The sequence below is a fragment of the Salpingoeca rosetta genome (assembly GCF_000188695.1).
Source record: "Salpingoeca rosetta unplaced genomic scaffold supercont1.22, whole genome shotgun sequence".
In the NCBI taxonomy this organism is placed as follows: domain Eukaryota; class Choanoflagellata; order Craspedida; family Salpingoecidae; genus Salpingoeca; species Salpingoeca rosetta.
Genome location: NW_004754912.1, coordinates 384,730 through 395,453, shown reverse-complemented (window position 1 = coordinate 395,453; position 10,724 = coordinate 384,730). Strand labels below are relative to the sequence as shown.

Below are 10,724 nucleotides of genomic sequence, written 5' to 3'. Positions count from 1 at the left end.
TCTCACCATCCCCACCTCCCCCCCATCTTTTGCGCCATCTCCCTCCTCCAAGGACGAGGAGACGCGCCAGCTCTGGCTGGATGCGCTGCCGCAGCTCGTGGCCAAGTGGACGGCCGAGGGTCCAAAGGCAAAGGATACTGCAGCCGTGCACCAGACCCTGGCAGACCCGGAGTCACGCAAGCGCACCGCAAGCGGCCTCTCGCTGTCATCGTTGGCCTCTGTGTTGGACCGTCGCGCCACCTCTGCTGCCGGCAACTCTGCCGATGACTCGTCACCAAGCACATCCCGCCACAGCACCATTGCTGTGCAAGGTGATGTTGTTGGGCTGCGTCGTGCTGTCGCTGCTTTGCCTCGCTGTCTTGCTTGTATCTCGTGTGTGTGTGTGTGTGTGTGTGTGTGTGTGTGTGGTGTGCTGTGCATGCGCCTGTTGGCTGCGATGTGCGCGCATCAACACAGCGTTCGCTGTCCCACATCCCTCCCTCCTTCCCCCACACACTAATCCCCCCCCCCAACTCGCTCCCTCGCTCCCTCGCCTCCAGCAGATGAGAACGGACACCGACAGCCGTCGTTCAGCAGCGCAGCCATGGACAATGGAGACAACGATGATAATGAGGAGCAGGGGCAACAACAACCCCGCACACAGCAGCAGGACCACCAACACGAGACGGATGACGATGAGGTGGATGAGGGCGGTGCCGGCACAACAGCACACGCGCAGGCCGAGACGTCGTCACGATCGCACGGTCTGCAGATCTCCGTCGACGACCCAGAGGCGCGAATGCTCAACCCGCCGTCCCAGCCCACGCACGTGCCCGCTGGCGACTCAACCTCGGAAGATGATGGTGGTGATGGTGATGGTGGCGATGGTGGTGATGGCGCATACGCGCACGCGCACGCGAACGGCGCAAGGGGTTATGGTGATGTGGAGGCCGACTTCTCCAGCACAGCAGCACCGTTGTCGTCGAATGGTGGCGGTGATTACGGCATTGTGGACGGCGATGAGGGCTCTGATGACGACGACATTGACTTTGGCCAAGACGAACCAGACACCGCCGGCGATGGTGCGTTGCTCACAGTGTGGTGGGCAGCGAGGCTGGCCCCCTGGATTATCGTGTGTGTGTGTGTGTGTGTGTGTGTGTGTGTGTGTGTGTGTGTGTGTGTGTGTGTGTGTGTGTGTGTGTGTGTGTGTGTGTGTGCGTGCGTATGTGTGTGTTTATGAGTATATTTTGTGCGTCGCTCATCGTGTGCATCGCCAACGTTCCATTGCCCTCAACCACTGGCCATTGTCACCACCGCAGGTGCAATGGTGTTTCAGTCTGGCGCCACAAACACGCAAACAATCCAGGGATTCCTCTTCAAGCGCGGGTGAGCGCGGGTGAGCTCAACTGTACGCACACACACACACATGTGCACATGCAACTGTCTTCCACTCCGGCGCAACTCGCTTTGTTTATGTTCAGCGTGTTCACTGCTTGATGGATGAGGCATTTGTTTTGTTTCATATGTCCTCCCATCACTTCACCCATCCCCTCACGGGAACTATCTCCTCTCTCCACCGTCTTCAATCCCCAAACCCCTTTCCCCCTCTATTCATTCCTCTTACCGTCTGTCACCTCCCTCTGCCCATTGTCTCGCCCCAGGTCGCCCGCGCGTCTCGTTGGCGTCGTGCATAACCAGGCATGGCGCCGCCGCTGGTGTGTCCTCGCAGACGGCTATCTCCAGTACTACGAGCGCACCACAGACACGTCAGTCCGGCTTTGCTCTGCTTGCGTGCGTGTTTGCTCTGTGTGCGTGATTGCGTGGGTGTGCGTGAATATATGTGCGCGTATGGTAGTGTGTTTGCGTGTGCACGGATGTCCGTGAGTGAGTGTGCATGTGTGCGTGAGTGAGTGTGCATGTTTGTGTGTGGGTGTGTGCGTGCATGTGCTTGTGCTTGTGCTTGTGTGCAATTTCACTGGTGAGCCGCTCACCACAGTACATCCCGATGGCGGTGCACAGATCCCCGAAGGGCCGCATTCCTGTCTCAGACATGCTCGGCGTCGCCGTTGTCACAGAGCGAACAAAGGTGCGTGCGCGCGTGTTAGTGTGTTCGTGTGTGCGTGTGAATGTGTGTGCGTGTGTTCGTGTGTGCGTGTGAATGTGTGGATGTGTGGATGTGCGTGTGTTTGCTTGTATGCTCATGTGCCTGTTTGCATGTGTGTCCGCATCCCACACCACTGTGGCTCTCACATTGTCTCCCATCACCCTCTCCTCGCTGTCGCTGCACAGGACGCCCGCCCGCTGACATTTGAGCTTCGAATGCATTCTAAACGCAACTACATCTTCAGTGCCGAGAGCGAATCAGACCTTGACAAGGTGCACGTCCAACACCCAGCATCTCTTGCGTCGCGTATCCCCACCTGCCGTGCATGCGTGTGGTCATGTATGTGCGTGTGTGGTCATGTGCGTGTGCGTGTGCGTGTGCGTGTGCGTGTGCGTGTGCGTGTGTGTGCGTGTGTGTGTGCGTGTCACGCGGTCAATTAACCTCACGTACACTATCCCAACTCCTTCTACTCACGCACTTTCAACCAACACCTGTGGCCCCTTCCTTCACTCGCAGTGGGTGTCGTTCATTGACGGGCTGATCACCAAGTCGCAAAAGTCTGGCTTCCTGTACAAGCGGGGCGGCATCAACCGCGCGTGGAAGAGCAGATGGTTCGTCCTTCGCGACGCGAAACTCCTCTACTACGCTCAAAAGGTCAGTGGTCGTGATAGTGACGTTGGTGTTGGTGGTGGTGGTGGTGATGATGATGATGGCGGTAGTGATGGTGGTGGTGGTTGTGACGGTGGTGATGATGGTGGTTGGGATGGTTGCATGAGAGCTGGTTGAAAGAGAGCTGTGATTCTGTGCATCACAGAGGCACGGCTGGCCTGGAGTGTCAAAACGTGTCTGTAATCACACACACACACACACACACACACTCACACTCACACTCACAAACACGCACACATGTATATGGTCGCTGCGTGCGCTGCAGAATGCAACGGGGACGGCTGCTGCGAAAGTGATTGATTTGACGCGCGCACGAGGAATCCAAGAGCTGGACGAGCTCGATGTGGGCGATGACAACTGCTTCCAGGTAGCACACACACACACACACACACACACACACACACACAGAGCACATGAGCAACCCCAAGTTACAGCACTTTGTATCCTCCCACACCCACCACCTCATTGTCACTTGCACACCCCTCTCGCCTGCCGTGTGCAGATTCTGTGCGACAACCGCACGTGGACGCTGCGCGCACACGACGAAGTGGACAAACTGGACTGGATCTCCGCCATCCGGTGCGAACTTCCAACACAGAACATCAAGAAGAGCGGATACTTGTCGAAGAAGGGCGAACTCAACACGAAGAGCCGCCGCCGCCGCTGGTTTGAGCTCTCTGATATCACGCTCGCCTACTACGACTCAAAGGTAATTGGTGGTGGTGATGGTGATGGTGGTGATGGTGGTGGTGGTGGTGATTGGTGGTGATGGTGGAGCTGCCCGCGCTCGCGTTCATTGATACCTGTCTGCGCGCGGTGTGGACGTGTGGTTGCACTTAGTTGTGGCTCCCTGTTCCACTCATCCAATGCACCCACCACCACCGCACCTGTCACCACCGCAACTGTCCCCGATGACAGGAGACGACGCAGTTCAAAGGCAGCATCACGCTGCGGGCAATACAGGACGTGGTGCTCGGGTCTGACGAGGCGCCAGCGGACAACACGTCCTTTCGCATCATCTGCGCCCACCGCACGTACACGCTCTCTGGCGACGACGAGCAGGACGTGGCAGACTGGGTGGATGTCATCAACATGTGTGCACACGCAGCGCAAGCACGGCCAACGCTCACCGCCCGCCCGCAGCTCCGCGCCAACTCGTCGGATGAGGACGAGGACGATGACGATGGTCTTGGCATGCGGCGTGGCAGCAGCGTACGTGGTCGTCGTCGCACAGGCAGTGGTGCCATGGCCAAGCAGCAGCAGCAGCAGCAGCCAAGGAGGAGGAAGAAGAAGATGCTGCGACGCACGGAGACAGCGCTCCCGGGTGATGATGACGAGGATGAGGATGAAGACGAGGTGCTTGGCGGTCGCGGCAATGATGACGACGACGATATTGATTTTGGTGGTGGTGGCGGCGGTCGCATGGCAGCGCGAACACGCGCTCGCTACGGTGACGACAATGATGTGGATGACGGGAGTGGGGATCTTCCCACCACCCGCATGCAGTATGGCCGCAGTCGTCGCGCTGGCGGTGGCGGATATGGCGAGTGGGATGACGAGTATGATGATGACGACGATGACGACGACGATGATGCAGCCAGGTTTGGTGAGCGGGGCGCGTACGGACGCGCGCAGCAGCGACAGCCTAAGGAGACGCTTGCGGCGCTGTCACAGCACAAGGCCGCGAACACACGCAGGAAGCGCGGTGGTCGCGGTGGCCGCGGTGGTCGCGGGAACGGCGCCACAGCGGTGTGGGCGAACGATGCGTATGACCGCAACCAGGACTACGACGAGGACCCCATCGATGTCAGTGCACGTGTTGTATGTGTGCTGTGTGTTGTGTGTTGTGTGTTTGCGTGTGTATTTGTGTGTTTGCGTGTGTATTTGTGTGTGTTTGCGTTTGCAAGGAGAGTACTTTGGATTACGCCCTTGTGGCACGAGTGCGTTGCTCCTTCGACTCACTCATGTGTGTGTGTGTATGTGTGTGTGTGCAGATCCCCGATGCGCCGTTCTCCGTCACGGAATCCCGCTCGAGCGCATGGGCGAACGTACGGCTGTGGAGGAGCGGAGTGAGGTGGAGGGGAAGTTGGAAGCAGAGGCGGTGCACGACACACACACACACACACACACACACACACACACACACACACACACACATGCACACACATGCACACACACACACACACACACATGCGCACAACAGTCATACGCATGAGCAGCTTCTCCCCGCTCCTTCTCAACTGCTTACGCGTCCATGTCTTGCGACAGGTGAAACCGGATGACCTCAAGGTGGAGCCACGACAACCGCTGGCAGCGTCGCTGGCACGCGCTCTCAACGACGACAATGACACCAATGGTGGTGGTGACAATCGCCACCGAGGCAGCAACAGGAGCGGCAGCGCTGTCGCTGGCGAACAGCAGCAACAGCAGCAATATGAAGAGGAGGATGAGAACACGGGCCGCAGCTTGCAAAGTAAGATGGGCGTGTGTCACACTTGAGGCTTGGGCTGGTTGTTACATTTTCACCGTCAATGCAGTTTCAATCAGCGTGCTTGTGTAGTGCTTGTGTAGTGCTTGTGTAGTGCTTGTGTAGTGCTTGTGTAGTGCTTGTGTAGTGCTTGTGTAGTGCTTGTGTAGTGCTTGTGTAGTGCTTGTGTAGTGCTTGTGTAGTGCTTGTGTAGTGCTTGTGCTTTTCCGTTGCTGTTCTTGCCTCACTGCAACTCTCCCCTTCTCCAACCATCCCCCTATCCACCTCACCAACGCACTGTCCAACCAATTTAATCGTCCAACCATCCACGTATGCACGTCAGGTCTTGAGAAGCGAGCACAGGCTGGTGCTCTTCGCAGCAATCGCGACACAACACCTGCAAGCTGGAACACGCAGGAGGTAGGCTGTCCTGCTGTCGGTCATGTTCATGGCGTGTGTGTGTGCGTGTGTGCGCGCGTGTTTATGGCGTGCTGTGTGTGTGTGTGCGCGTGGTTATGGCGTGCTCTGTGTGTGTGTGTGTGTGTGCGCGTGTTTATGGCGTGCTGTGCGCGTGTTTCTGGCGTGCTCTCTGTGTGTGTGTGTGTGTGTGTGTGTGCGTGCGTGCTTGTGGGTGCCTGCAACATTCAGCAGCTGTTGTTCTTCGCTGCTGGACCGCTGTTCTCATTTACTTTCCAATCAGCTTGCACGGCCTCACCCACCACCACCACCACCACCACCACCACCACCTGCTGTCAGATCACGCGACGTGAGCGCGAACGTCTGCTGTCCTCCACCGCCACAAAAGCGCCCAACCCAACAGCACCAGCAGCGCATCCGCACGCATTGTCATCATCGTCATCAGCAACAGCAACAACAGCAGCCGCATCCACGGGCACGTCGACACCTGCAATGGGGGGAGTGGACCGTATTTCCCCCACTGCCAGCGCGACGAGCACAGGATCAGGGGAGGGCCCCCAGTGCATGACGGTTGCGTCACCGTCGCTGCTGCGCGTCATCTTGCACTCGAACCGCCGGCCGGGACACGCGAACGTCATGTCTGAGAAGACGCCGCAGAACGAAGCAGTGGACCGCATTGCCCTCTCGGGCTGCATTCTCGACTGCAGGAACGGGTGCGCACAACTTGTGGCGGGTGTTCTTGTTGTTGATGCTGATGTTGTGACTGCTGTGTGTGCATGTATGTATGTATGTGTGTGTGTGTGTGATTAAAGTCGTGCGTGTCCTGTGCTGCTGCTACAGTCCGTGCTCTTCTGCTGCTTGTTCTTTTCCATCTCAACCACCCCTCACACCATCACCACCACCACCACCACCACCACCACCACCACCATCACCACCACCACCATCACCACCACCACCACATCCTCCTCCTCAACGCACGACAGCATCTGGTGCCTTGCGCCCGGGTCCAGCTTCCACACAACACCACCCTCCACGGGCACACACCGGGAGGAGTTTGTGCTGCCGCCGGGCATCTACGCACAGTTCCACCACGACTGCCGGCAGTGGTTTGTGAGCAGCACGCGCCCTGCGCAGGATGCAGCAACTGGGGCGGTGGCGGGCAGTGGTGGCAGTGCACCCCAGGCCCAGCTCGTTCGCTCCCAAACGGCCACGCCAGAGGAGATGCGCTTCGCTCAGGTGAGCATGCACACACCAGTCGCTGTTGTTGCCGGTGTGCGAATTTGGTTGTTGTGTTTGTTGCGTTGTGTTGTGTTTGTGTTGTGTTTGTCCACACTCCCTTGTATCTTCAAGCCGTCGTTGTCTCATCCCCCCCCCCCCTTCACCCGCCAACACGCATTGTCGCTGTGCAGATGGGCGGGCTGCGCATGATTGCTGGCGTCGACACCGCTGTCAAGACCATTATGGAATTCCTCTGCGCTCCAGTCGCCAATGGCCAGCACCCGCAGAAGGGTATGCCAGTGGTGTTGAAGAATGATGATGATGATGAGTGCAAGTGGTGGCGATGATAAATGCTGGCGATGATGCTGAGTGGAAGCGGGGGCGATGGCTCTTTGAGTCACTTGTAACAGTGTGGGCGTGTACCACGTTGAGCTTCTGGCATTTGTTCTCACCGTTCACGGTTTCGTCGTTCCTCAACGCGTTTTCAGAGCTGCACCGACGTGCGGATGACTCCATCACCGCAACTGTTGGCGTGTTGATCCGCAAACGCCTCTGCGATGCCCTCTTCCGCATTCTCACACACGGCCTCTACAAGAGGTGCGTTGCCCTGTGTGTGTGTGTGTGTGTGTGTGTGTGTGTGTGTGTGTGTGTGTTGAATGCTTCTGGACGTTGCTTGTGTTCATCTGAGCGGTTGCACCCGCCCATGCCAAGTCCACGCACACACGAGTGCGCGCCAATCCATTTTCACTACCAACCACGTCACACTCATTCCTACACACACACACACACACACACACACACACACACACACACACACACACACACACACACACACACACACATGATGCCACTGCCACTACTTTCGCGTGGCAGTCGAATGGGCGGGCTGATCAAGGTGGATGTGTGGGATCTGTTTGTGGCGGCAACCCCACGACCAGTCCCAAGCACACCCCAATCCCTCCGGCACGCGTATGCGGCCATGCGTGATCTCCAACACAACGTGGTTCGTGGATGCGTGCATTCGTTGAATTAACTGGCGAGCTGTCTTGCTCGCTTGCTTGCTCCGTCACGGCTCATGTTCATACTTTGCGTTTTTTCTCACTTTCGCTTTCACCCCTGCAGAACATGTTGAACGATAACCACGTGCGTGCGCGCTCGTTCATTTGTGCCGGTCTCAACCACAAGTTTCTCGAGAAGTGGCTGTTTGCTCTCTACCGGTGAGATAGTGGGCAGCGGGACAGAGGGAGAGAGAGAGAGGGGGGGGGGGGGAGGAGAGAGCAAGTGACGTCACACTGTTTGCGTTTGGTGAAGTTGGAATGATGGTGGCGGTGGTGAACGTTTTTGTTTTTTTTTTTCTTTGGGGGGAGGGGGCGGGGAGGGGGTTGCCTTGTTGTGGCTGAGCCATTTGTGTGTTCGCTGAACTTTGTGTGCATGTGCACGTGCCCATGTGTGTGCCGCCTTTGCCGTCGCTATCGAACGCCTCTGCTCACAATGCTACCGCGGTTGAACCTCTGCCCTATTCTATCTCTTTCACCACCACCACCACCATCATCATCATTATCATCTCCATCAGGGACAAAGCGCTGCTTGCAAAGCACTTTGAGCCCAGGAGTTTCCTGCGGCAGTGCCCCAGCATCCAATTTGAGCAGTTTGTGCTGACCCTTAACCCCCTCCTCTCTGTCCCCTTCCGCCTCCACACCGCTTTCGAGATGGAACATCGCGTCAAGCGCCAGCGCTCCGTCCGATCGTAAGTTACCTTCGCAGCAATTGCGGCGAAGGCTCTCGGGGGGGGGGGACCATGGTGGTGGTTGGAGCGGTGGCACGTGAAGTGACGGTGTACAGGTGAATATGAATGATTGCTGGTGAATGTCGTGTGCTTTCTCTGTTGTTGTTTCAAGTGCAGCATAAGTCTCACGCATGCACGCATGCGACACACACGCACGTGCACACACACACACACACACACACACACACACACACACACACACACACGCACACACGCACGCACGCAAACACACACACACACATACAGGCGCAACACTGCAAGCAACAGCACAGTAGCGCAGCAGCAGCATCAGCAGCCGCTGCCCAGCGGCAGTCACGATGGGCGGCAGGTGGCTGACTCGTTCCCGGCCGATTCGCGCGATGTCGTCACACACTTTGAGGAGCAGGCGGAGATTGACGATGCAAAGCCGACGTTTGTTCGCGCCCTCTTTGCCAACGACGTCCCAGGTGCGGGCATTTGTGTGTGTGTGTGTGTGTGTGTGTATGTATGTGTGTGTGTGTGTGTGTGTGTGTGTGTGTGTGTGTTTGGATTCGAGAATATTTGCGTTGCAATCGTTTGCACTGTCACTTGGTAAAATACTCAACCCCCCTCCCCCCCCTCCTCTTAACGCACACATGTACAGATGACGATGCGGAACTGCCATTCCAACCGGGCGACATCCTGACGTTTGAGGCGTGGCACCCAACCAACAACGAGTGGTGCTTCTGCTCATTGCACGGTCGTCGCGGGCTCGTCCCCGTCAGCTACATTGAGGTGCTGGATGAGGTTGAGGCAGCAGCGCACCAGGCCACGCAGTCGTTCTACTCTGCGCCGAGTGACGGCGACACACCCAGCGCCGCGCTCGCGTCGTCGTTGCCGCCATCAGCGACAGCACACGCGCCAGAGCCGTTCAACCCGCTCGCTGACCACGGCGCGGAGGACGCACGTGCGATGGGCATGATGCGAATGCCATGGGCGCATGAGGGCGGCGCTGTGGTGCCTGCAGACGATGACAATGGTGATGGTGGCGATGATGGTGAAGATGCTGTGGTGCGTGATAGCCAAGTTGTTGTTGGCGGTGCTGGTCAAGACGAAGAAGATGAGGATGGAGACGTTGAGGTGTAACCGGCTGCCCGTTGAGCGCGTGGACACGTTCCTGATATGCAGTGTTGTTTGTGTATGTGTGTGTATGTATGTGTGAGATAGGTGTATGTGTGTGAGATAGGTGTATGTGTGTGTGTGTGTGAGGTGTGTGTGTGTGTGTGTGTGCGTGTGTGCACTGCTGCAGTTCGTTGCTGTTCCCTTGCTTGTGCGATGATGTTGTGCCTGTTGCTCGCGCGCTTTCTTGCTCTCGTGCCCCCTCCCCCTTCTTGCCTGCTTCCCTTTGTCTGCCTACTCGACCAACTGTTACGTGACCACACCCTTGTGTTGATGGGTGCATGAGCCAGAGTTGTTGCTGCTTTTTGTCATTAGCTTGCTTGTTCCGTCTGTTGGCGCACATACAACGCATACATGCGTGCAGTGCAAATGAAGCACTCAAAGGAGGAAGAGAGTGACACACACGTGACATGATGTGATGTGAGTGTTAAATGTGTGTGATGACACCAAACAACAAAGCCATTCGAATCGCGCAAGCAAACAACGCAGCAAAACAGCAGCGATGGCTGATGATGACGATGGGAAGGTGGTGGAGTTGAGTTTGGTGGAGGGTGTGGAAGGTTATCAGGTGGATGTGCCCTTGGAGCGTCCCCCACCAGTGTACACGCGCTACTTTCCGGATCGCCGCTACCTCTGCCGTCATAAGGATGGAGCCTGCGTCGACGTCTACGCCTTCAAGCACTCCAACAGGTATGTGTATGTGTGTGTGTATGTGTATGCCTGTGTGTGTATGTATGTGTGTGTATGTGTGTGTATGTGTGTGTGTGTGTATGTGTGTGTGTGTATGTGTGTGTGTGTGTGTGTGTGTGTGTGTGTGTGTGTGTGTGTGTGTGTGTGTGACGTTGCGATTGCTGTGCCCCTATCTCTCCACGCTGCACACTCCTCACGGCTGTGCGCTCTCGGCCAGTCTCCACTTGGCGATCATAGGGGACCCCCCCCCCCCACAC

The 10,724-nt window shown here is 57.2% G+C and overlaps 2 protein-coding genes across 2 annotated transcripts in view; both read left to right on the top strand.

The window, feature by feature from the left end:
- Window positions 1-9,904, top strand: part of PTSG_07358 (uncharacterized protein) — an 11,099-nt gene extending 1,195 nt beyond the window's left edge. Inside the window, exons 3-24 of the mRNA XM_004990799.1 lie at window positions 53-311; window positions 543-1,061; window positions 1,299-1,365; window positions 1,641-1,745; window positions 1,999-2,065; window positions 2,269-2,355; window positions 2,600-2,737; window positions 3,018-3,119; window positions 3,255-3,461; window positions 3,671-4,558; window positions 4,747-4,800; window positions 5,021-5,225; window positions 5,563-5,639; window positions 5,976-6,349; window positions 6,620-6,872; window positions 7,046-7,145; window positions 7,343-7,451; window positions 7,728-7,857; window positions 7,977-8,071; window positions 8,428-8,601; window positions 8,887-9,086; window positions 9,263-9,904. Coding sequence (XP_004990856.1) covers window positions 53-311; window positions 543-1,061; window positions 1,299-1,365; window positions 1,641-1,745; window positions 1,999-2,065; window positions 2,269-2,355; window positions 2,600-2,737; window positions 3,018-3,119; window positions 3,255-3,461; window positions 3,671-4,558; window positions 4,747-4,800; window positions 5,021-5,225; window positions 5,563-5,639; window positions 5,976-6,349; window positions 6,620-6,872; window positions 7,046-7,145; window positions 7,343-7,451; window positions 7,728-7,857; window positions 7,977-8,071; window positions 8,428-8,601; window positions 8,887-9,086; window positions 9,263-9,744 — 4,692 coding nt within the window. The 3' untranslated portion in view covers window positions 9,745-9,904. The remainder of the gene's footprint in view (window positions 1-52; window positions 312-542; window positions 1,062-1,298; window positions 1,366-1,640; window positions 1,746-1,998; window positions 2,066-2,268; window positions 2,356-2,599; window positions 2,738-3,017; window positions 3,120-3,254; window positions 3,462-3,670; window positions 4,559-4,746; window positions 4,801-5,020; window positions 5,226-5,562; window positions 5,640-5,975; window positions 6,350-6,619; window positions 6,873-7,045; window positions 7,146-7,342; window positions 7,452-7,727; window positions 7,858-7,976; window positions 8,072-8,427; window positions 8,602-8,886; window positions 9,087-9,262) is intronic.
- A 375-nt stretch (window positions 9,905-10,279) lies between these two features.
- PTSG_07357 (uncharacterized protein) overlaps window positions 10,280-10,724 on the top strand; it is a gene marked incomplete at its 5' end in the record, with an annotated part of 1,377 nt that continues 932 nt past the window's right edge. The window contains one exon of the mRNA XM_004990798.1: window positions 10,280-10,471. Within this exon, the coding sequence (XP_004990855.1) occupies window positions 10,280-10,471 (192 nt within the window). The remainder of the gene's footprint in view (window positions 10,472-10,724) is intronic.